The sequence below is a fragment of the Peromyscus maniculatus genome, chromosome 11, assembly GCF_049852395.1.
Source record: "Peromyscus maniculatus bairdii isolate BWxNUB_F1_BW_parent chromosome 11, HU_Pman_BW_mat_3.1, whole genome shotgun sequence".
NCBI lineage: Eukaryota > Metazoa > Chordata > Mammalia > Rodentia > Cricetidae > Peromyscus > Peromyscus maniculatus.
Window position 1 is genome coordinate 79,648,809 of NC_134862.1, and position 24,422 is coordinate 79,673,230.

The 24,422-nt window shown below is 41.0% G+C and overlaps 1 protein-coding gene across 2 annotated transcripts in view; it reads right to left on the reverse strand.

Moving 5' to 3' along the window:
• Atf6 (activating transcription factor 6) overlaps positions 1-24,422 on the reverse strand; it is a 178,410-nt gene that overhangs the window by 23,456 nt on the left and 130,532 nt on the right. For both annotated transcript variants that reach the window (XM_042258560.2, XM_006994440.4), the window contains exon 16: positions 15,788-15,872. In XM_042258560.2, coding sequence (XP_042114494.1) covers positions 15,788-15,872 — 85 coding nt within the window. The remainder of the gene's footprint in view (positions 1-15,787; positions 15,873-24,422) is intronic.

Consider the following 24,422-nt stretch of genomic DNA (forward strand, 5'->3'; position numbering starts at 1 on the left):
TGAGAACTTCAGGAATGTGACTTGAACTGACTATATACAAAGGTATTCACTGATGAACTACATGCAGGATGGGACTCCCTGGAATAAAATGGAGAAGGTAGCACTGACAAGCTAGCCCAACTGTCAACAGGCTTAAAGGGGAAAAAAAAAATCAAAATTAACTGTCCTTGGAATGGGTAGACAGGAGATTTATCATGTTCATGGCCCAATTCTTTTAATGGTTCCTATTAGCTATGACAGTCTTAGTGTGAGCCAGTTTTCCTGGAAAAATAAATTATCACACACAAAGAAATGTAGACAAAATGCGAGGAGACAGACTCTCTGTACTATTAAATGTCGTGTTATATTTGAATATAGAACTAGTTTGTTGGTCTGGGACAGGCTGGTTTATGAAAGTGACTGGTGGCTACTTTTGGAAAATGTTTTCTAAAAGAGAGTTTTGTATGTTTAAGTGCCAAGGAAAAGTAAGCAAACTCTGAAACTAATGTCTCCTAAATTCAGATGGAATGAATTTATACAAAGGTCTTTAATTAGATAAACTTGAAATCTCAGAAAAGCTGCACTTTACAGTCCTCGTGTTTCTTCATACTTTAATACCGTGGTGAGAGCAGCTCTGCTGGTTATCATAAGACACAAGGACTAGGCTGTGAGCAAGTCTGGCAGTGACCTGAAATGCTTCTGTGTTGTCCATCATGGATGATGAGATCACCAACACAGTACCTTCTACTCTGCAGTTACAGTAACAAATGGACATTGAGTTTTACTGTCTTCACTCACTCACACAGTGTGATTCAGAGAAAGGCTAAAGATAATAACAACAAGTGTTGGTCTACAGAATACTGGTTGCAATGGACCATGAAGTCCAGTTATGGTCACTTGAAGCTTCTCAGTTACCTTAATAGTTAAGCACGGCTAATGCCTATTTCGTATAATCTCTGTGAGGACCAAATGCAAACCATATGCCAGTGAACACAAGAAAATATATAATGCACATAGTGGGTGCTCAAAAAGGGAGATCTGAACCTGAACTTAAAATTCTAAAACTACTGAAGCTTCATGAAAACATCAGCACTGGTCCTTGCTGTAGTTTAGGTATCCAAGTGTCTGGGCCTTCAGTAGAGGTATTAACATCAATGATACTCTATGTCCTACCATTTTGTCAAGGTGCAGCCCAGCTGTAAATGAGCCTGGGTTTTGCAGATGATGGCTGATGAAGTCCAAGTAGATGAAAATGAAGGCAAGCGAAGGGAATGGTGGAAGGACATCGAAGTGAGTCACTTGAGCTCTAGAGCTGTGACGGGGTAGGGCAGACAGGGACGTGGGAGAGGGGAGTGGGAAAGTTACACCAATAACTTCTAGAGTGAAATTTGTACATTGTAAGGTATTCAAACTATTTTCTCTTGCAGGATATTTGATCACACTATGTGAAAAATTGTCACTGTTTTACCTTGCCTACCTAGGCACCCTCTAATTGGTCTAATAAAGAGCTGAACAGCCAATAGCTAGGCAGGAGAGGATAGGTGAGATTTCTGGGGAGAGAGAATAATTCTGGAAAGAGAGGCGGAATTAGCCATCGAGGCACAGAGGGAGTCAGATGTGCAGAATGGAGGAGAGGTAAAAAGCCACGTGGCAGAATGTAGAATAACAGAAACAAGTTAATTTAAGTTATAAGAGCTAGTGGGACAAGCCTAAGCTAATGCCTAACTTTCAATATTAATAATAAGTCTCAGTGTCATTATTTGGGGGCTAGAGGTCCAGAGAAGGTCTGACAAAAAAGATTGGCTACAATTTTCTGCTTATTTACTGGATTACCCTACAGTTTATGTATTATAATGTATGTGACTAATTTTTATAAAAATTGAAAAATGTTATAATACTTTGTAATAAGATTACAATTAACAATAAGATATCTTTACTTAAAAAAAAATCCCTAAACTATCCAGCATATAGTCAGTGAATGCTCAAAAAACATCCTATTTAAAAAATACTTTAGCTTTTTGGAGCCCAGTGCCTAGAGTTGGACACCTTACACAGCCTTGGCGCAGGGGGAGGGGCTTGGGCCTGCCTCAACTGGATGTACCAGGCTCTGCTGACTCCCCATGGGAGGCCTTGCCTTGGAGGAGGTGGGAATGGGAAGTGGGTTGAGGGGAGAAGGCTAGGGGTGGGAAGAGGGAGGAGAGGGGGATCTGTGGTTCGTATGTAAAATGATAATAATAAAAAATACTTTAAAGTGTGTGAGCATCTTGGATCAACATTATTTCTACCATCTTACTGTTCCAACAGTGCAGTTCATATTTTTCTGATTATTTTCTCCAGAACCTTTCTTCATGGAGCCTTGTACATTATTTCTTTTTTTTCTTTCTTTCTTTCTTTCTTTTTTCTTTTTTTTTTTCAAGACAGGGTTTCTCTGTGTAGCTTTGTGCCTTTCCTGGGACTCACTTGGTAGCCCAGGCTGGCCTCGAACTCACAGAGATCCGCCTGGCTCTGCCTCCCGAGTGCTGGGATTAAAGGCGTGCGCCACCACCGCCCGGCTTACATTATTTCTTTAAAATGAGAAAACTGATGCAAACATTTCACTATCAAGTAGGTTGCTTCTGCTTAAAATAAATAAATAAATAAAAGACATGGCACTGTTTATGATTTTCTCTTGTATTTACTCGTGTATTAAATTATATCAGAGTCACACAGTAACGACATCACAATGAGCTGACCTCTCAACAGATGGCAGAAGCGTCCTCTAACACATTCATATCCTCCATTTCCCTCCCCAAACACTAAGTCACTCTTCCTTCTATGCTCTCAGTGGTGTGAACAGAGTACATAGGTCATTAACTACAGCACTTCATCCTGGGGTCTGGAAGAATGTGCTCTAGTCTCTGCTCTGTAAGTAGCTGGGTTGGATCAGCTATTTATCTCCCACCATCTTTTTTTTTCTTTTTTATCTGTATCAAGAAGCTGTTTGTCCTAGAATATGTTTCTAAGCTCTAAGACTCTTTATGAAGTCTGTGTGTCCTGCTTCCCAGTAAAGTTACTAAATGTGAAGCATGAATCATACTGAACTGCAGTCACAGTACATTAAAAACAAACATGGAGCCAAATTATTCTATTTTATGGTACCAAACTAAGCAATAATTGCAAAGGAACTTGACATTTACAGTGAGAACTATCTTCGTTCTTAGTCAAGCAAATGTTTTATTTATTTGTTCTAGGTAAGAGGAAACTGGAAGGAATGACTAATGGAATAGTTTTCTATGTGAATTATTCTGTCTTTTTATCTCCGTAAAACATCGACATATTTCAGACTTAGCAAGCATGGTTGGTCCAGGTAACCAAAAGCACACAGGAGAAATGACACTATGTGACTTCGGAAGTTAAATTTAAAAGGTGGTGGTTTCCATTCTGGGAGATCTCACTTGCTTACTTTCTCATTCTCATGGGTCAGTTGCTTTGAGGGAAACAATGTGATAAGCAGCCCCATGGAGAGATCAACAGCCATGTAGGTGAACTTAGAAGCACATCATTTAATTCCAGTCACGTCTTTAGGCCTAGACAGCATCTGAACTGCAACCTCAGAAGACACCTGGTGCTAGAATCACCTTGCTAAGCTCCCTGACCCTTGGAAAGAGTGTGAGGTAAGATTCTTTTAAACTAAATGGAAATAGATAACTAATATGCATTAAAAATGTTTTTATTGAAATGAAGTACCCATCATTTTTTTGCCTAGATGATAACTTTTCAATTGTGGTCTCTGTAAAAGCACCATCTTTTATAATCTTTTACCCTACTGTTAGGGATTATTTTAAAGTATTATTAAATTTGTTCTTTGACAGTTTCCAACATGTATATAGAATGCATTCTGATTATTCTCTTCCCTTGCCCTCTCATCCCTAGAAATACCCCCCAACAATTCCTTTCCTAGATTCAAGCCTTGCAGTTTCATTTTTGACCCATTTAGTTCAATCAAGGACATCTGTGTGACCACTGGATTGGAACCATCCATTAGAACCTTGTAGAGTCACCAGTGGGCACACAACTAAAGGCAATGCCCTCCTCTCCCTGAATCTATCAGTGGTATATGGTTCAGTAGTGAGGTATGGGGCCTCTGAGCCTCTCCTCCAAGCCTGCTGTGAGTTCATGACTGCAAAGGCTGCATCCTTCCCAGGAGATGGCGTTCTGCAGTCCTTCTGCCCATCTGTCAGCCTTTGCATCCTTCCCAGCCCTCTTCTATAACGTTTCCTGTTTACCCTGTGCATCCACCAGCCTTAGGGAAGTCTCTTGAACCACACTGCTTTGCCTCTTCCATGTTCAAAACCTTTAGTTGCTCCTCATATTCATAGGATTAATCAAACCCCATACTATCTCATATACAAGGCTTTGATGAACTGGCTTCTGCTTGCCTGCTTGGTTTACATTAAGCTTATTTTAATCTTCCAAAAGGGCTAAAGTCTTTCTTTCTCTGATATTCCTATCTATACTGTTCTTATGTCTAGAATGCCTCATTCATGATTCAGTACGGGGATCACTGTGTGTGTGTGTGTGTTTTATTAATTATATATTTAATATATTTAATTATATATTTTTTCTTGGAAAACAGGAGAAGTGCCTGGTTTACATAGACAGTGTATACATTTGTTATGGCTTGTATATGAATATCATTCATAGGCTCGTGTGTTTGAACACTTGGTTTCCAGATCAGGGTGCTGCTGGAGAAGTTGTAGAACCTTTAAGAGATGGGCCTATGAGGAAGAAGTGGATTGTCCAGGGTGGGGGTTGGGGGGAGGAGGGGCTTGACAGTTACAACCTGGGCCAGTCCTCGCCTAAAATTTTTCTGCTTCCTGAGTCTCCAAGATGTAAAGAAGCAGTTACTGCAAGCTCCTTCCACCTCAGACCAAACTACCATACCTTCCCCAACAAGACGGCTGGCACTCTCTGGTCTGGAGCCAAAGTAAATCTCTCTCCCCTTAAACTGCTTCTGTCAAGTATTTGGTATCAGAAACAAGGAAAGTAGCTAATAGGACATTTAATTAATTCATTTCAACAATAGCCCGTACTTATCATATACTGGGCACTTATTTTTGTAAGGTACTAGGAATAACAAAGAAAAAGAAGAAGTAAGGTTCTTTATAGGACATTTTTACATCTATTTATCTGTGTATCTGTGTGTGCATTGTCCGTCCCAGTGTGCATGTGAGGGTCGGAGGACAATGTGTGGGAGGGGTTCTCTCCTTCTAACCACATGAGTTGTGGGGACTGAACTCAAGTTGTCAGCCTTGGTGGCAAGTGTCTTTACATGCTGAGCCATCTTGCTGGTCCCAAGTAAGGTTCTTAACCTACTATTTAGTAGAAAAGTCAGACAAATGAACTACTGATTACATGTGAGATAAATGTTACAAAACGGAAAGCATTCAGCATTCTGGGCATGTCAAGCTGGGGAAGAGGCCTAACGTATGCTGTGCACCCAGGGCAGCCTTCCACGAGTGGTTGATAAGTAGGGCATTTAATAGAAAAAATGTATCAGGGTTAAAAAAAATCAGTCTTAATTTCAGCCCCAAGTCACCATAGTCATCATCATCACCAATGCCATCCTCCTCCTCATCATCAATAAAAACAGCAATAAAGAGGAAGAAGGGACAGAGATGGCTTAGGAGTGGCACACATGAACTTAACAGATGGCATTTGACAGAGAACACAATCATAAACAAATGGAAAAATCACACTGGTTTCATCAAGAGAAATATACCACATAGAATCTGAAGGTACTCCATTACGCTCAGCTTTCACCAGCTTTCCAAAGAGATGTGATAAGACTGAATCCATTCTAAAGAGAATGACCAGAACTTGGGTACTAAGAAAACAAGTCCAAAGAAAAGGAGCTTCTAGCCAGGTGTGATGGAGCATGCCTCTGATCCCAGCACTTGGGAGGCAGAGGCAAGCAGATCTGAGTTCAAGGTCAGTCTGGTTTACACAGCAAATTCCAGGACCTGGGCTACACTGAGACTATGCCTCCAAAAAAAAAAAAAAGAGGGGGTTGGGGGTGGGGAAGGAAAGGAAAGAAAAATTGCTTCTGAGGCAGGCATGGTGACATGACAGAAAGAAAGAACAGACCTCTAAAAGTTGGGTCTTAGAACATAGAGATTCAGAAGGTATGCGCTGCAAACAGCTGAAGGTTATCATGCAGAAGAAAGATTACATTCATTTATAACACTGGATTAAGGAAGAGACAGAAAAGGGACAAGTTACAACTGCCAGAGCTATTTAAAGCAGGCAGACTATCCCTGGAAGTAATTCTATCTCAACTGGTTGGCCACTGAACAAAATGTTTCAGAGGGGATCCAAACCCTGAAAGGGAATTAGCACGGACGACTTTGCACTAAGGCCTTGTCAATCCTAATGTTCTATGGTTTGAATCCATGGACATTAATTTTTCCTTGCTCTAATCTCTATTTCCATAATGCCAAGTGGATCAGACTCCTCACAGAGTTCTGTCCTATACAGTAACCACAGTGGAAGAACAAGGGGGTTTAGCTATCTTTAAGGGGGTTGCTTCCATGGCCTTCCTAGCACTTCCTTCCTTAGCAACTACTTTACAGTTTGCATTTGCCTCATTATTTAGTCCAAACCTGGTACTTAAGGCAAGTTTGTTTCTGTAAAATCATAGTAACTGAAGAGACAATATCCCTTTGGGTATTTGATGAAATACCCAAGGCAACTCTTCCCTGATAAGTCACCTCTCCAAAGTTCACACACACACACACACACACACACACACACACACACACACACACACACACACACACGAACATCTACTTAATCTGTACCTATATGTTAAGATTTTATATAAAAACTCTAAAAATACAGAACTTTGGAGCCTCTGTAATCCTTACTATAAAAGGTCAAGTGGAAAACTATGTTCCAATGTGGACAAAACGACAATGTATTTGACATGTACATCTGTGAGATGATGCTGGCCTACCACATCCTCAGCTTCCAGATGTCTTAAATAACAAATTAGCCTGCCAGTGCAGATAGAACTGTGCAGTGCTCCACAGAAAGTTCTGATGCCCAGTGTTTCCAGCTGGTACTGCAAACGAGAGTCCACAGAGGAGCAGAACCTATACTTACTGAACAGTTCTGAAAAACAGAAACTGAGGTTGTGTGAAATGGTTCAATATTTGGACAAAGTGCAAGGATCTTAATTTTCCAGTAGAATGATACGTCTACTCTGATGTGTAGAATCGGATTTTTTAGAGCTAGTAGGAAATATAAAAAAGTTGGCTTAAGTAGATGCTGACCTCTAGTTTGTATTTACTGAAAGCTAAACCATCTGTTCGAGTAGAAACAGATTTTTGCCACACAGCAGGAAGAGGAAAAGGTCTTCCTGAAAGGGAAGGAGCCTCTAGAGGTCAATTGGGTACAATGGGCTTTGCAACTAGCTCCTTGTGTCAAGAAAGGATCAAAACCCCACAAGACCCATGCAAGCTGCTCCAGTCTAAACCCCAGAGTCTTGTGAAGGCTCCTATAGGCTAAATAATCAGTAAACAAGACAAACTCCATAGAAGACATTTTTCCTGTGCAACTGTCAACATGTCATCAAAGCCACAGTCACTCTTGGCAAAGAAAATTCTATCAAGTGCATAGAGGCAGCTCTGTCACCAATGCTGCTTCATCCACTAAAGACACAGACTTCTTTTCAGAGTTTCTTTGTAGAAGAAGACTGCAGAAAGGCTGTGCTAGCTGGAGGAAGCCATGGTATGAGAATTCAAAGTGGTTACACTGATGATGTAAGAACAAAGGGGGAATTAGGGCAGCCAGAGGAAATGAAAGGCAGGGGAGGGCTAGAGGGAGCCGCTCTGTGTAAACCCAACATGGGAAAATGCCCAACCTGAAAAGAAGCACTTCTGAAAATTAAGTAACGTGGTAATCTCCAGAGAAGAGCAAGGGAGAAGGAGACCGATCAATGTGAACAACAGCAAGTCAACAAACGAGAGCATCTTTGAGCAGAGTAGGATGATGTTGGAAACCAGAGGTATGGTGGTGTGTAGTGGGGGAAAGGTAACAACGGGCCCAGAAAACTGTGGTGGCCCCTGGGGAGAAGGGAAATGGTTTGGCAGTGGCAGGACTTCGGCAGTGTCTTCAGGGGTAAGGAGGAACGAGACAGCACAGCTGGCAAGGAGGCGGGCAGTCTGTGACAAAGGCCACATATGCAAAGGGGCCAGAGTAACCTCTCTACCTAAAACCCTTAGCTCTCAGCAGTCTCTTCCTATACTGATCAACTCATTTTCTACCTCTACAGTTTCCATCTAATCTGGCTTCTGCCTGTATCCCAACTTCCTCTCTCTTTATTTTTTGAGACAGAGTCTCTTTTATTCTGAACTGGTCTCCAACTCACTCTATAGCCAAGAATGACCTTGAACTCCAGATCTTTCTGCCTCTGTCTCCCAAGTGCTCAGATTACACCATACTTAGCTCTCAAATAAAACAAGAAAAAAATAAGGGCTGGGTATGTAGATTACTCAGTGGCAGTGTGCTTTGCCTGGTAAACTCAATGTTCTGGGTTTAATCCCTCAGCAGAGCACTAAAAAGACTCACCTGAGAACACAATGAGATGCTGAGTAGGGGAAAAGAGACCTATCTCAAAGCTTATACACCTTATGATTCCAATGATTTCACGTCAATAGTCCTCTCTTTTAAAGACTTTTTTTGGTTACAGATTCCAGGACATGCATGCATGTCCTACACAAGGAGGCAAGAGGACCACTTGCAGGAATCAATGTTCTCTTTCCACCATGTGGGTCAAGGAATCAAACTCAGGCCATTAGGTTTGTCAGCAAGTACCTTTACTCACTGAGTCATCTCACTGGCCCCGACAAGACTCGTGAAACACCAACACTAGGGTGCTGATGAAATGGTTAACATGGATTTGTCTCGAGGGATCTTTGTTCTTCATAAACCACCAGCTTCCAAGGCTTATAGATTTTTTTCTTTGGAATTACTTTTGAAATTTTTCCTCTTTTCCATTTCAGGTCTTTAATAATCTCAATTGCTGCAGTGTCTCCAAGCTCACTTCTCTGCAAATTCAATTCACTTTACCCTTTCTCCAAACTCATCTTCTCTCTTTATTTCTGTATGTTATACACCTCTGAAGAATTAATAGTTTCTTACTTTTGCAGTGCTTGAAATGGAACCCAGGGCCTCCCACAGGCTAGGTCCATAATCTATGACTAATCCATAGCCCATCCCCCAAAGTCTCTTTGATAGTCATGCTATGTTTTATAGCTTAAAGTAACTTCTTCCATTCATTAATGATCGAAGTCATCTGGATGCCTCTCTTGCAGTAAACATTTATTGCTCTTCTCTTGTCAATATGAGTCCCATTTAAAACTGTGTCTTCTCCCAGGCAACTTGCTCAGTCCACCTCAGCATGTGATGGAACACTGCAGAAGAAGCAGCTGCTCCTCTGACTACCTAACTCAACCCCATCCCCTAAAACACTCAAAGAACTGGTCGTTTTCTTTCCAGACCACAGTGTACCTCATTATTCTATTTCTCAGTATAACATGAAGCTAGGTCTAAGTATTGGTCACAGTACATGTACAATGAGGCACAGGCAAGGTATTTACTAGAAGTTTCTGAAAGATGTTCAGTTTCAGAGACACTGTTCTCTCTTCTTCCAGCCTGGAATACAGATCTGATGACTTGATCATCTGAGAAGGGCCAAGTGAATCCAGCCTTCTTGGTCTTGGTATCCTTAAGCTGTTGAGTCAATATTAACAACCAGGCCTGTTCACTATATCCCTTGTTGTGTATTTCTCAACAAATTTTCTAAGCCAGTTTAAGTTCAAGCTTACTTAGGATTTTGTCAGTTATAGCTGGATGTAACCCTCACATAAGCATATTCCCTATATTCTCCTTATTCTTTATAGCCCAGCTCAGGTTTCACCCCTCAAAGTACCAACTGATATCAGTCATCACAACTCTACTGTCTGTTAGAATATTCTTCAACTTTTTATTCCGTATCAAAAGCATAGAGTACTGGTACTTGATTGAGTTAGCTTTAAAAAGTGATTCCCCAAGCTGTTTCTGATGTGGGACTCATCTCAGTCGTCACTACTAGCCTGGGCTCAGAAGGCATCTTAGCTTCACTGGGGGTAGGGTGAACTACAAAGAGATCCAATGAACTGAGTCAAATTGTACTCAAATCCTGAGCTTGACTCTGCATCCCTTAGGTGACAGCTTTCTCAGTACAAAACAGTAGTATTTGTTCAAGGCTGGAAGTCAAACTTTGGTCTTCACAAAGACATTGCCGACTATAGGGACATCTTAATCACCTTGCCTTCTAACTATGCATAATTAGTGACCCATGCCTGCACTTGGAGAGAAAAATTAATTTTTTTCAGATGGCTAGTGTGATTTTTCCCCTCTGTTCTCAGTAGAAATTCTCAGTGTGCCAACAGCACCAATCAGAAGTCAAAAAGTCAAGAACTATGCTCATACATTGTTTTAACAGCTCCAATCACTTAACTTTCTGGATGCGACTTGAAATGGAATGAATTACAATGATTACAATGGAAATGCAGGGTTGCAAATACCCCCCTCCACACACACTCACAGACAGGCAACCTGCACACCTCTAAGGACAAATAAATTTGTAAGAGTAAATGGCACAACTCAGCCTGCTAGGCAGACAGCTTGCTTGAGCAGCACCAACAGGACAGTTTCCAAACAATTTGCGTTGGGAGAGGAGAGCTGCTTCCACCCAAGAGCAGTGCATCAACATTTGTATTATAAAGACCAACACGTGCGTCTGGCGGGGCTGCTTCCTAAGCCCTGGCTATGCTCTCTCCAACTGAAACTGTGTCTCGGAGCTGGCACTGGCGTCTGCATACCACTGCTGGTAAGCTCTACATTTCCATTACATGGAAGCCGCTCTGAGACTAAATATAATTACCCTTTGGCCTGACAGCCATTTGTTGCTCTACTCTGGCAGAATCAGGGCAACAGTGCTTGCTGCTCACTTCCATTACTGTGTGTGCACTAAAAGTCCCACAGCACAGAGCGGGAAGGAGGTAGTGAGAACAAGTCAGTGAAGCACTGACCAATGACGGGACGCTTGTGCTGATATCAGCTTCATTCCTCCAGGAAAGACATTTATAAAGTGGCTCCCATAAACAACCTCCTACACACTCGGTTCTGTTGAACTATACATCAAGAGTGAAGGAAACGTGCAGTTTTACCATAACATACATGAAAATAATTTAAGAGCAGGAACTGCGGATTTACAGCACTAAAAGAAGGACTTCTACAACCTCTTTCCTTTAAAGTAACAGTAGCTTTGCGTTTCCCATCCATTGCTCTGCCAACTGTGTGAGCAGTTCTTAACACCCTTTGGAACAGATATGTAACATACACTTTATTTCAATTTGTTTTCAATAGGAAGACTTCCTCCTCAGGCAAAGAAAGTCTCTCTTACAGCTTACTAACCTATTTTCAACTCTCTTGAGAGACGAAGAAATTTAAATAATACGGAGAATACAAAATGAAGAACAAAGAATGAAATTGCCAGTAATTTCTTTAAAATTTTTACCACATTTAGGTGTGTGTGTGTGTGTGTGTGTGTGTGTGTGTATGTACACACGATGGCACACATACGGAGGTCAGGACAACCTGCAGGATTGCCTTCCATCATGAGAGGTCTGAGGATTAAACTCAGTTTGTCACACTTGGCAGCAAGTGTTTTCAACCACTGAATCATCTTATTGGCTTGTGACCAGTAATTTCTAAATGACATAAATTTTATGCTCTTATCCTACTTTCTTTCTGTTTCTTAGCCTTTTTTTTTCCCCATGGCCCAAGCTGACAAAGTATAATCATTCATGATAATTTAAGATCAAACACTGACCTGGAAATGTATTTACTTTGCTCAAGTTGGAAAGTCAAATTCCTTTTTCCAAATATCACTCTCTAGTGAACTATAGAAACCAGTTACTCAATAAACTTTGTCTCTACCTTCTGTCCTTTACCATCTTCTCCAAAATTCTATAAGCACCATTAAGTCAGAGAGGGATCAACCCCAACTCACTTTTATTTCTAAGGTACGAGAAACTTCTGACTTCGGAAATGATAGGACATGCATTTTATTAAACATTCCGAGGAAGTCAAAGGACAGGGACGTAAATTTACTTCCCCAACAGTGCACGTCTGGTACGTAGTAAGGCAGGTAGGAACCCCCAGGAAGAGACTTTTCTTTCAGAGCATCAAGAGGACGGGCAGAGGTTGTGAGTGGAGCTGAGCTGGGCTGGTGGCAGTGACACATGGCACAGCTCTGGTATGACTTTTTCGTTCAGTGTAGCTCTTGGGGAGTTTATGAGCTGAGGGGCTGGGAAATGGATATCATGGAGATTTGAGAAATGAAAATAGGAATTCTTGTTTCAGGGAGAAGAACGTGAATTCGTTAGCAAGGACTTCCGGCAGCACTGAATCAGTGTCATAAACTTGAAGTCGGTCAACTAGACTCGACTGGAATTTTCTAGTTCGTGTCAAATCCTGACATCAGCATAGGAAGACAAGCTGGGTTTAACGAGGGTGGGTTTGGGTAGGAGCTATGAAGAAGAAAGGAGGCTAGGGATCCAGGGCCGTTTGCAAGAGTGGGGACGGGAAGGGACCTGGAGTCCAGGTTGGTCAGGAAGAAGACGACGGTCCAGTAGAGGTGACACAGAGTTAGGGAGGGCACAGGGTCAAAGGATGCAGCTCTGTGAGCGAGGGCAGCTGGAGTCAGACACTGAAGGAAGGGACTAATAATGGTCAGAGTGGGGCCTCGGAGGAGGAGGAGGAGGAGGAGGGGGAGGAGGAGGTTTCCAGGACAGTGCTGCTTGTGACAAGATCTGACTAGAGTCACACAGATGGGGGGGGGGGAGGAGATGCCTGAGGCGGCATAAAAGAGATGACCGTGTCAAGAAAGGCTAGAGCCCTGGATGCATCGGCTCTGCACAGCCATGCAGAGAGGAGCGAGGCAGTGCTGCAGTCCCTGGTGGGATGGCAGGTGACTGCAACCAAGGAAAGCCAGAGAGTAACGTCTGCCATCATTCTTGAGAGGAGACGTCTGCTGTTAGTTGTGACGGTGAACGAGGACACCATCCACCTCCCTGCAGGCTCTGAGGTTGGCGAACGGCAAAATAAAATCAAGCTCTAACCTGAGAAACACCTCACAGTAAAAGGGTAAAGGCACTGGTCTGAGAAAAGGCTGCGGTGTAGTATCAACCTTAACATAAGACCGTCAGGAGTTCTTGAATTTTAATCTAACTTTTTCTAAGTTTATGATATCTTAAAAGGAAAAATACTCAGAACTTATTTGCAAAAAAATCTGGAACAGATTAAAAAGGAAATGCTCTTCTAACAATTGTATTTCCCAAATCCAGGAAAGATTTATCTTTAAAAATTAGTTCCCTGGCCAAGATAAACAGGAGTCAAACAGCATCTTATTGTTTCTGGCTTGATATAAATGGACAGCTCACTGCTATAAAACAAAACCAGGCACTGAATTGCATAAGAGCCCAATCTCAGAAGAACAAAATCAAGTCACTTCTGCCTGGGTGATGTTTAGAGAACAGCTTCTCTGAAAATGAACAAACCAAAGTCATAGAGTTCAAGCAAAGAAATCCAAGAAGCTATAAGAACAAATGAGATTTCACAAATATAATCTTAGGAGTATAACATAATGCATTTGTAGTAAATTATCCTCCATCAAGTACTAGTGTGATTATCTCATGAATATCTTTAGAGGTATGCATGTGGTGGCAAGAAGACAATTTTGATAAGTAGGTTCTCCCTCCGCTCTGTGGGTTGTAGGGAGTAAACTTGAATTACCAGGTTTAGCAGCAAGCACCTTTACCCAGTGAGCCATCTTGCTGGCCCATATGTTCTGAATGTCTTCGTGAGACTAAGGACGTATCCTAACATTTTGCACTGTAATAAGGACATCATTTCTACTTTATACCCAGAGGCTGTCTCTAAGCATTTCAACCAGGCTATCTATATGCAGCTCTGAGATTCTATAGACCTTTATGATCTTATATATGTAATAAAAATGTCTGATTTTTACTATCATTTTACTAGGCTCTATCCCAAACTCAGTCTTTTATTTTACAGTGGTATTTGATAATTTGATTATGGCTCTCAGTCAGAATGTAGTCTGGTTCACTTGCAGGCTAGGTCAAAGGGCTTTTCGATTCCATCTTCCTCGTATACTCTGAGGTTCTGGTCACTAGTTAGAAATTCTATTATGTGTTTTGCTAGATAAACTCTAGTTCAATGAACTGAATATTCCCATATTACTTATGGGAATTTCTCTGGAGTATAGTGATTTCTGTGCCTTAGTTCTCCCTCTAGACCAGAGGTTCTCAACCTATGGGTCATGACCCTTTGGAGGGCTGAATAACCTTTTCACAGGGGTTGCCTAAGACCATCTGCATATCAGATATTTACATTATGATTTATAACTGTAGCAAAATTACAGTTATGAAGTAACAACAAAAATAATCTTATGAGGGAGAGTATTCAGGGGTCACAGCATCAGGAGGTTGAGTGCTACTGCCCTAGACTATAAGCAGAATCACTGGGCCTCCTCATCTTTGGATAGTCCCTGAATATCAGTATTATTTTCAGTCTGTTTAACACCCAGTACTAGTAGGTAGAACAAGTACAACTGTGACCTTGTTCATATCAAATTCATTAAGATTACACATAAACAGGCTTCAGTGGCTTGTCTAAAATCTTATCCATATTAAGCTAAAACATGAAAGTACTTTAAGTTCCAAATCTATAATTGATAAGGTCACCATCAGCATACATACATCAAGGATTTTATATATTGTATATATGACTAGAGAGAGTCTCTAAAGCAAGTATGTAGAGTAGTATGCTAGCTTTCCGAAATTTGCAAATGTAAATACAAAGTATAGTATTTTGGGGGGCTGGAGAGATGGCTCAGAAGTTAAAGAGCATGTACTGCTTCTGCAGAGGACCTGAATTTGGTTCCTAGCACCCATGTCAGGTAGCTCACTACTGTTAGGTCTGAAGTGGGTTCCCAAAATGGCAGTGCTAATGACAATGTCCTAAACAGAAGGATTCTGACCCAGTAAACAGAAGGGTTGTTCCTGGGTAAGCAGATACCTAAACTCATCATTCCTTAGGAATCTCATAAGGCAGATTTCTATTTACCAGGAAAGTCACTGCTTCCCTTGTCTACCCCGGTGGTCAACTACCACAGACACGGGTATCTAGTCCCCAAACAGCCTGCCACAGATCAAAGCCCCCATGCCAAATCCCAGACCATCCTGGGCTGCACCTCTCTTCCCAAGGCTACCTGTCCCCTGACAGGGGTTTTCCCACCACCTGCTCTTTTCTGCCCTTTGAGAGACAGCCAGCAGTTTGGTTCCCCAAAGTTTTCTTTCTACCCTCGGGGTAGTCTAGTTCGGTTTCACTGTGCCCTTGCTTTCCATTACCTCCTTTAACTTCAGGTCCAGGGAGTTTGTGGGCACCTGCACAGACCTCCCCTAATACACATAATTTTAAAAAAATAATAAAAATAAAACTTAAGAAATATAGTGGTTTAAAAATAAGAGTAATGAAATTAAAATTAATATTACATAAAAAGAACGGTGGGAAAACATTCCGAAATAATTTATGTATAAATTTGTCTTAGTGACTATCTTGAATGTCCTTTCATTAACTCAGAGAACACTGGTCAAGCAAAGGACTCTCATGTTGACAAATCAAAATTTCAACTTACCATTTATGTTTATTGCTGGTAATACAATTGACATTTTTGGTCTTGTGGTCTTGTTATGGGTGGTAGCTGGTAATAGCAAGTGATCCTAAAATTAAAAAAGAACAGCCTTTTATATATAACTGGCTTAGTCCAGGAACATTGCAAATTTATAATTTTAGGAAGCCAACATTTCACTTGGGTAATGAAAAATTGTTTTTTATAAGAACCTGGCTTAGAAATAATCAATTGCACATGATCTTAATGCAATACACATTTACTGGGGACGGGGGTTATCTTTACCAGACACACTGTGGCAGTTTTTAAATACTCCTGGATTCTGATAACAATGTATGATTAGGACCCCATAAAGAGTATTGGTCAGGTTGTCAAGACAACAGGTCTTAACTCGAGTTGTGCCACTAAACAGCCGGATGATCTGGACAAGCCGACATTCTCTGTCCAGGTTTTAGTTTCTAGCCCTACAGAATGACAGGGGCTGGAGGAGGTAATGTTATACATCCTAACTAAACAGCCATTTGCTCTTTTTCTTTTTTTCCAACATAATATTTTTATTGATTATTTGGGAATTCTACACAATACACCCCGATCATTCTTGCTTCTCATTCTTCCCAGGTCCACCCTCACCCTTGTGCCAAAAGAAGAAGAGAAGTGGGGGGAGGGGGAGGAATCCAATTTGTGTTGTTCATATATTCATTGGAGCATGGTCAAACTCCCATGGCCAGCCCATTAAAGATAACTGAGTCTTCCCCTTCACAATCCCCACCCCCTGCCAGAAGCTAGCAATCGTGAAGAGTTTCACTTCAGCAACCCTATCACAATTTTTAAGGGCTCTCTTCAACAACTTCTTGTCATTTAAACAGCCATTTTCAAAACATTTGTGAAGGAGAGAAACTTTTTGTCCTCCAAAATCCTCCTAAATTATCAATATTTAAAAGGCTAAAGCAGGTCCAGGGCCTAGGGCCCTGCTTGCTTTGTGTCTTCCTTTGAGGTAAAATGTCATAGTGTTAGATATTTATCTGTGACAAGAACACACTAAAATGTGTGTGGGCTAGCGAAGCGGCTCAGGCTGTCACACGTTCGACACCTGAGTGCACAAGTATGGGGGATGTGCTGTAATCCCAGCACCAGGAAAGTAGAGACAGAAGGTGGCCTGGACTCAAAGGCTCACCACCCTGACCTAACTGGCCAGTGAAAGACCTTGTCCTAAGGAACAATACCAGAGACCACCAGCCTCCGACCTTTGCACACATGCACACAGCCACATACACACTGCACATCCACACACCCACAGGAAGCACACAGTTAAAGAACTCTGTCTACCACAATTACACAGCTCTAAAACTGACAGCAAACATTTGATGACCTGTAAGTGGTTCAGAGTATCTGGGGTGCCAGGTCTCTAGTCACACAACCACGCACAGTAAGAATAAGCCAAGGGGAGGCTGGCTGCACAACAGTGGGAAGGCTGAGTGTTTGGAAAATGTAGTTCTGTCTGCAGATATTCTAAAGCAGGTCATAAATAATATGACTTTGATACTACCTAGTATTACTAACAACTCTTTCCTAGGAAACACATGAAATTACCACAGGGGTAAAAGCTCTGAGAGCATTTCTACTTCCGGGAGCATGCTAGACTAGGCTAAGAAGAACCTAAGCTAAACCTACTTGGCGCTGCTTTCTATTGTTCCTAATGCTCCTGTTGAGCATTCACTCAACAAACTTAATGACGATTTCATATGGCCAAGAGCAATAAATGAAGTTATCAGCAAAGCAAAGGGAAAACCTAGACTGTGAAAGGCCAGTTAAAATAGACCTGCATGAGCAGAGCTGTGTGGAGACTCTTGTGGTAACTGCTATGCTTCATGGCATTCCAAGCCACAGCCCCATGAGCACGCACTTTCTAAGAGTGGCGAGAAGAGTGAGGGACAGATAGAATCCCAGCACTGGAGCAAGGACGGCTGTTTTTTCTTTCTCTGTTTTGTTTTGTTAAGTGCATTGTTAGACACAGAGATCACACATTTCTGAGAGCATGATAATAAATTATAACCTAGAAGAAACCCAATTTGCTCATCTTCCTGTTATGAAAATTATAAATAGCTTAATTCCTATAATTAAAATATTGTTTCATGGTCTAAATTGAATAAGAAAACAACCCTCAAATTGCAAGGCCCCAATTAAGGTTACCATAAAAACAAACACACTTAGACTGCATTGGTGAAGGGTTAAAGCCAGGTTCAGACTTAATTATGAGTTTCTTGGAAAGATCTAGATGTTTCTAAACATGATTTTTTTTTCAATGTAATGCCTCCTACATTTTATAGGAGGAAGTAAAAATTATGCTATTGTTTATGAAAAAGAAGACTCACACAGCATATTTATACACATTATTAAAGTTAACCTGTCTTGTCTCTCATATTAAAGGTATGCAGACTGTGGGGTAGCCATTCTTTGTTTGAAGGTCTCATCATGTAGCTAAAGTTGGCCTAGAACTTGCTATGCAGTGTAGCTGCTCTGACCCCTCCTGCCTCCGCCTCCTGCCTCCGCCTCCTGCCTCCGCCTCCTGTGTGCTGGGATTACAGGTGGGGACCTGGGCTTTTTGGTTTTTCCCAGTGCTAGGGACAGAACCTAGGGCATCACACATGATATAGCCTATAATTTAAAGGGCTTGTTTTACTGATCAAAATTGAAGGCAACCAAAGCTAGCATATTACTGATTCTAAGAGTATTTTATATAAAATTTATTACACACACACACACACAATTAGAATAGTACAGTTGCTTTGTTAAACAGGTACCTTTACTTTCTTAAAAAAAAAAAAAATGGTCCTTAAACCAATAATGAACTTTGAGCGATTTTCCTGTGTTCATCTCACTCTACTTTAGCCCATAAATCCTATTAGTTATTAGTTAAGTAGAAACTAGGAACTCTAGTTTGTCAAGTATTTACTGACTTCTACCACTCATTACAGAAAACATTTACTGAGCACACTCACACCACTGTGCTACAGAGTGTTTTAAAGAACAGAAATCCAGGTTTTTATTTTCTTGCGGGAAACATTGCACTAAGAGAGAAACTGTGATTTGTTTCCAATATATGCTCTCCTGCTACTATAATTTTGGACTAGAAATAGAACCTGTGATACTTAATTGGGCAGAAAGCAGACCATATGCCTCAGACTCCTTTGCAGCCAGGCGAAGCAACTTAGTCTACTTAAAAGAACTTCTTTGAGATGGTAATGATGGAAGGCCACCCATGGTCTCCCTCCTGCCACCTAGAAAGCAGAAATGGCAGCTACAGCTGAAGTAGCCACACTGGGCTATGAGATGGAGGCTGCGACCAGAGGATTATAGAGTAATAAAACAGGAGATAGGGAGCCTGGTGACCAAGGAGTCATAATAAGATATTTAAAAGTTATAGATGGGACAGAGATAAAATTTGGATTTTCCTAAGTCACCACTGCATTGGATTTTTCTGTCAAAGTCTAAAGCTAGGTCTAATAACTAGTTATAGTATCTGTTTGTGAATCAGTACTAAAGATACTTGGTCAACAGAAATTCAATAAAGGTTAACACAATCAGGGATAGCGTTATTAACTTTGTTTTGAAACAGGGTATCACTAAGTAGCTCCAGAAGGCCTGGAACTTACTATGTAGACCAGAAAGACCTTGAACTCACAGAGCCTCACCTACCTCTGTTTCCCAAATGCTAAGGTGTGCACCACTACCTCTAACTCTTCAGTAATTTTTAACAGCACAGAAAAGCTACACTGATTAGTTAGACTTCTTGATAGTGAGCCCCCTCCCCTTATCTAAATCTGTATTAATGAACTAGTAGAGGAAATTCAGTCCTGGAAAAGTAGAGGTGGAACTTGATGAATCTGAACACAATGGTTTCCTTCCAATTACATCAGTTAAAATAACCTAAGTGCAACAAAAGTTAAACTATTTAGAGTAAAAAAGGAAATGCAAAAAGGTATTGTTCTACAAATAAATATATCTCAACACTGTCATTCAAAACCTTTTTGCTTATTTTAAGACATTTTCAAATGGGCTCCTGAAAATCCTGTACAGGGCTGATGAACTATAGGGTATATATCTTCATGGATACAACCATGTAGACAAAACTTACAGCCAATGCTTTCTTATTCATACCCCATAAGTTGTTAGAAAAGCATTAAAGCACTGCACTGTGAGAAAAAAAACATCAGTTTTCCAATATTGTGCATAACACAAGATCCAAGATGCCAGTTCTACACAATCCTCCAGCTCCCTTCCCCACACCCCTTGTTAGAGACAGTCAGGGTGAGGGCATGGCACAGCGTTAAACAGCATTTCATCTTTTTAAGGAAGCAAAAGCACCAGAGACAGATTGAGCAAAAGTATAAGGCATGTTGCTTAGCTGGAATTTACGATGATAACTCACAATAAAATGAAGGACCGGCTGAGAGTTAACAAATGCTGGTTCTACAGATCCACAGAGTCCAAACTGACTTACTAAACCAATTGCTAACTAATTTATTCTAATTGTTGATTTGATAGTGTGATTGTGTTTTCAAATTATATAAACTGATAAACTAAGTAAAACTAGAGATGACACAGCTTGATCAAAGTAAATAGGTTAACTCTATTTTTCTCATTGCAAAATTATTAAAGACACAGAAAACAGTAAGTTTCCACCATATTATACAACAATCTGTAAACTTCTATTATAATTGAAAGTAATTATAAATGATAATTGGAAATCATGGCAGATGGGTTGTGAGTATGGTTTATGGAAGAAAGAAAATACAGGGTTCTGAACAGCAGATTTAGACTTAAAAACAAAGCACTGCCCTTACATCAAAAGCTGGCAAGTGAAATGCTTATTTATATAATTGAATGAAATATCCATTTTTAAAAATCCGCATTTTTGCAAGTTCATGTCATACTGATGAGACAGCTTTTCATATACGAGGAAACTCTGGCTCAGCGTGGGAGCCTCTGTGTGCAAGTATGACACCAGGCAGCTCTCACTGGATCGGGATGGCCCACCGTGAGTCAAAAAGTTCTGTGTATCAGGCCAACACTAACAACAATGGACTCTTAACATTTAATATTTGGCTGAGATCCACTGGATTCCTGAGATGGGCTTGTTTTTCAAATATAGCAACCATTAAAACCAGACAAGAAAATAAGTAACATCCATCCTTATTCCAAACACAGCTTTGCATCTTCTCTGACTTCCTATCTTGGGAAGCTTCAGTTCACTACCGTCACTGTACCTCCTCTTCTTACCAACTGTCTTCAAGCTGCCAAACCTCACAAACAAAAGGGCTAGAGCAGCAATCAGAAGTGGGTCTGTAAAGGTTACTACTTAAATCCACAACATTTGGAACTGATACTGTTTTCCTGTAGTTACACAAACTGTTGATTAGAAACCAAAAATGTCTACTTACTAAAGAAATGTCAGTTAGGAAATTTGAAATCACCAAAACATACAGACACACATAGTAAATTACCATGAAAACAAAAATTGCAAGAAAAAATTAGAGGTAGTAAAATTAAGTGGAATGTCATCATTTAAAGTCTATTAAACCGCCTATGATGTAGAGCTTCTCACCATATTAAAAACATAAGCAAAGCAGATTACTCATCCCCAAACTAGAAACAGTTAGTAGAAATAGCCAAAGTGAATGTGCTATTTGTGCCACTAATGTATGCAATAAAACTACAGACCAGTAAAAGGAAATTTAAAGCATGCATCTGCACCACTAATATGTGCCAGGGAGAGGAAGAATAAATCAAAACCATTAGCGTACAACAGATGGCCCAAGAAGGAGACAACATTTCTATTCTGACAAGAGGAAAAATTTGACATGTAATGCAATCCTGATAATGCTGGCAAAGTCAACAGGAAAAATGAGCTTGAAATTCTAATAAGGTCAAACAAGTTTGTTTGCCTAGAGATATGGTTCTTATATCAGATTCTGTAGGAAGCTCTCCAAACGCCACGTGGCTGTGTAGGCGACATAGCAGGGTGGGAATGGAGTACAAGGAAATGACAGTCTAACTAGCTAGCCTTCTCTCCCTCCCTCTCTTATTCCCAGCTTTGTTGGTTCTGGGAATCAAACCCAAGTGTATGAACGCTAAGCAAGTGGTCTACCACTGTGCTATACCTCCAGTTCTAGCCAACTTTCATATAAGTGATTCTAGCCTTCTAAAAGAGGAGAGGAAGAGACGCTGTGATGATTAGCGTTTATTGTCTGCTTGACAAAAACTAAAATCACCTAAGAAATGGGGCCTCTCAACATATCAGTGGGGATTTCCTGATTACATTTTTTTTGAAGTGAGAAGACAGCCCATTGAGGGTGGAAACATTCCCTGGGCAGAGGATCCTGATCTATATAAGAGTACTGAGAGCAAGCTGAGCACCAATGCACATGCACGTACTCACTGCTGTCTTCTGACTGTGGACATAATATGACCAGCTGTTTCAAGCTCCTGCTGCTATGACATCCCTACCATGATGGACTGTCACTTTGAACAGTAAGCTAAAATGAACTCTTTTTTTTTTAAAGTTGCTTTGTCATAGTAATTTATCACAACAACAGAAAAGAAACTAAGTCAATCCCACTTAACTTATATGTCTACAGTTACTTCTCCTTGAATGATCCCTAGAGCACATTTTAGGAAAGACTGGTCCTGACAAATCAAACTACAAAATAAGAAAAACAGAAACAAACAAACAAACAAACAAACAAAAAAACCCACTATGTCTTATCATTCTCTTAATGCCCTTAAAATTTAAATCACAAACCCCAATAATCTGACTTATCTATTTTGGTGAACAAATTTTCTGTTAGGATCTTAGGTTATCAAAATAGCCAAGCTAAGCATCTGCTCACCCTAGAAGCTGAGCACTACTGCCAAGAAGAAAATCCACTTTGATTTGAATTACACAGATAAGGTTCCCACCCTTAGATGAAGAGCTATAGGTAGTTAGTGGCTGCTGAGAATGGAAAAAAAAAATCAGTTTTTTCTAGGGACAAGCTTTTGTATAGGTGGTTCAATCCCAATCCCTGAACACATGCACAGACCAGCAATACTAAATGAACTCAGTAGGCTGTGTGTGTGAGAGAGAGAGGGAGGGGAGGGAGGGAGGGAGGGAAAGAGAGGGAGGGAGGGAGGGGGAGGGGGAGAGGGAGAGTAATAATTAAGACAAAGAGGTCACAAATTTGGAAGGGGGCAGGGGGGCACAAGAGGACTTGGAGGAAGAGAGGGAGTGATGTAGATGGAGTGCTTGTGGATGAAGTTGGCCCATAGGCCAACCTAATCTAAAGAATCTCTCATTAATTTCTTGGGTGATTCTAGGCAATGCCAAGTTGACAAAAGTAACCATCAAAGACAATCTCTTAAAGTCTGCTCAGCTTTGATCTTCCTTCCTACGTCTAGAACAATTCTATTAAAATATAAATCAAAACCTCTAATGGCTTCCAATCTTGGAGTCAAGTTAAAAAATTACCTCAAAGGCCATGAGGTTCACCTGCTCCTCTGACATAATCCTGCATGGTCTCTGCTCTGGCCGCAGCAAAGCCTTCTCTGCTCTTTACTGTGTGAACTCTTCCTTTCGGGCCCCAGTTTCCTACATATCTTGGAATAATCTTCCTAAAAATATATGCATTGAACATGCCCTCACCTCTTCACACCAACGTCACTTTCTCTTTGAGCCCCTTCAAGGCCATCAAACAAAGCGCCATGGATTTCCCCGCTTTGCTTTTCTCTCTTCCACTGCTGTTGATTTCTACCCTTCACAGTGACCTCCACAGTACAACTGCAGTCTTTCAGACAGTAGGTTTCCAAGGCCCCTCAGACCGTTCCATGAGAGTTCAAGGTCAAACTATGATAAAGAGTGATGTTAAGACACTATGCTCGGCCGGGCGGTGGTGGCGCACGCCTTTAATCCCAGCACTCGGGAGGCAGAGCCAGGCGGATCTCTGTGAGTTCGAGGCCAGCCTGGGCTACCAAGTGAGCTCCAGGAAAGGCGCAAAACTACGCAGAGAAACCCTGTCTCGAAAAACCAAAAAAAAAAAAAAAAAAAAAAAAAAGACACTATGCTCACTGACGGGTAAAGTAAGGTAAACCTGTTAGGCGTTAGGCGGACTCTAAGAGTGGTACTGACAAGTAGTTACTACATTCTTCATGCTACACACTTGTAGTAAAACTGAATAACTCAATCAACAACTAAAAAATTCAGACCACACAATTAAGAATATACATATTAGCCAGACCATGGTGGCGCACGTCTTTAATCCCAGCAGTTGGGTGGCAGAGGCAGGCAGATCTCAGTGGGTTTGAGGCCAGCCTGGGCTACAGAGCAAGATCCAGGACAGCCAAGGGGACAGAGAGAAACACGCCGGCGCCCCGCCCCCAACTCTCTCTCACACACACACATCCTACATACAAATAAATAAATCAAATTTAAGTTTCTTTATGTAAGCAAACCTGATGGTTCATTTTCAGAAGTGTGGGTCCAAATACAGAAGAACAGAAACCACTTGACCCCTGATGGAGATCTAGCTGCTGCCCACCACACAAACTCTGTTAAAACTACCCTACCCAAACTAAAAATTCAGAGGGGGAAATTACTAACAGTCAA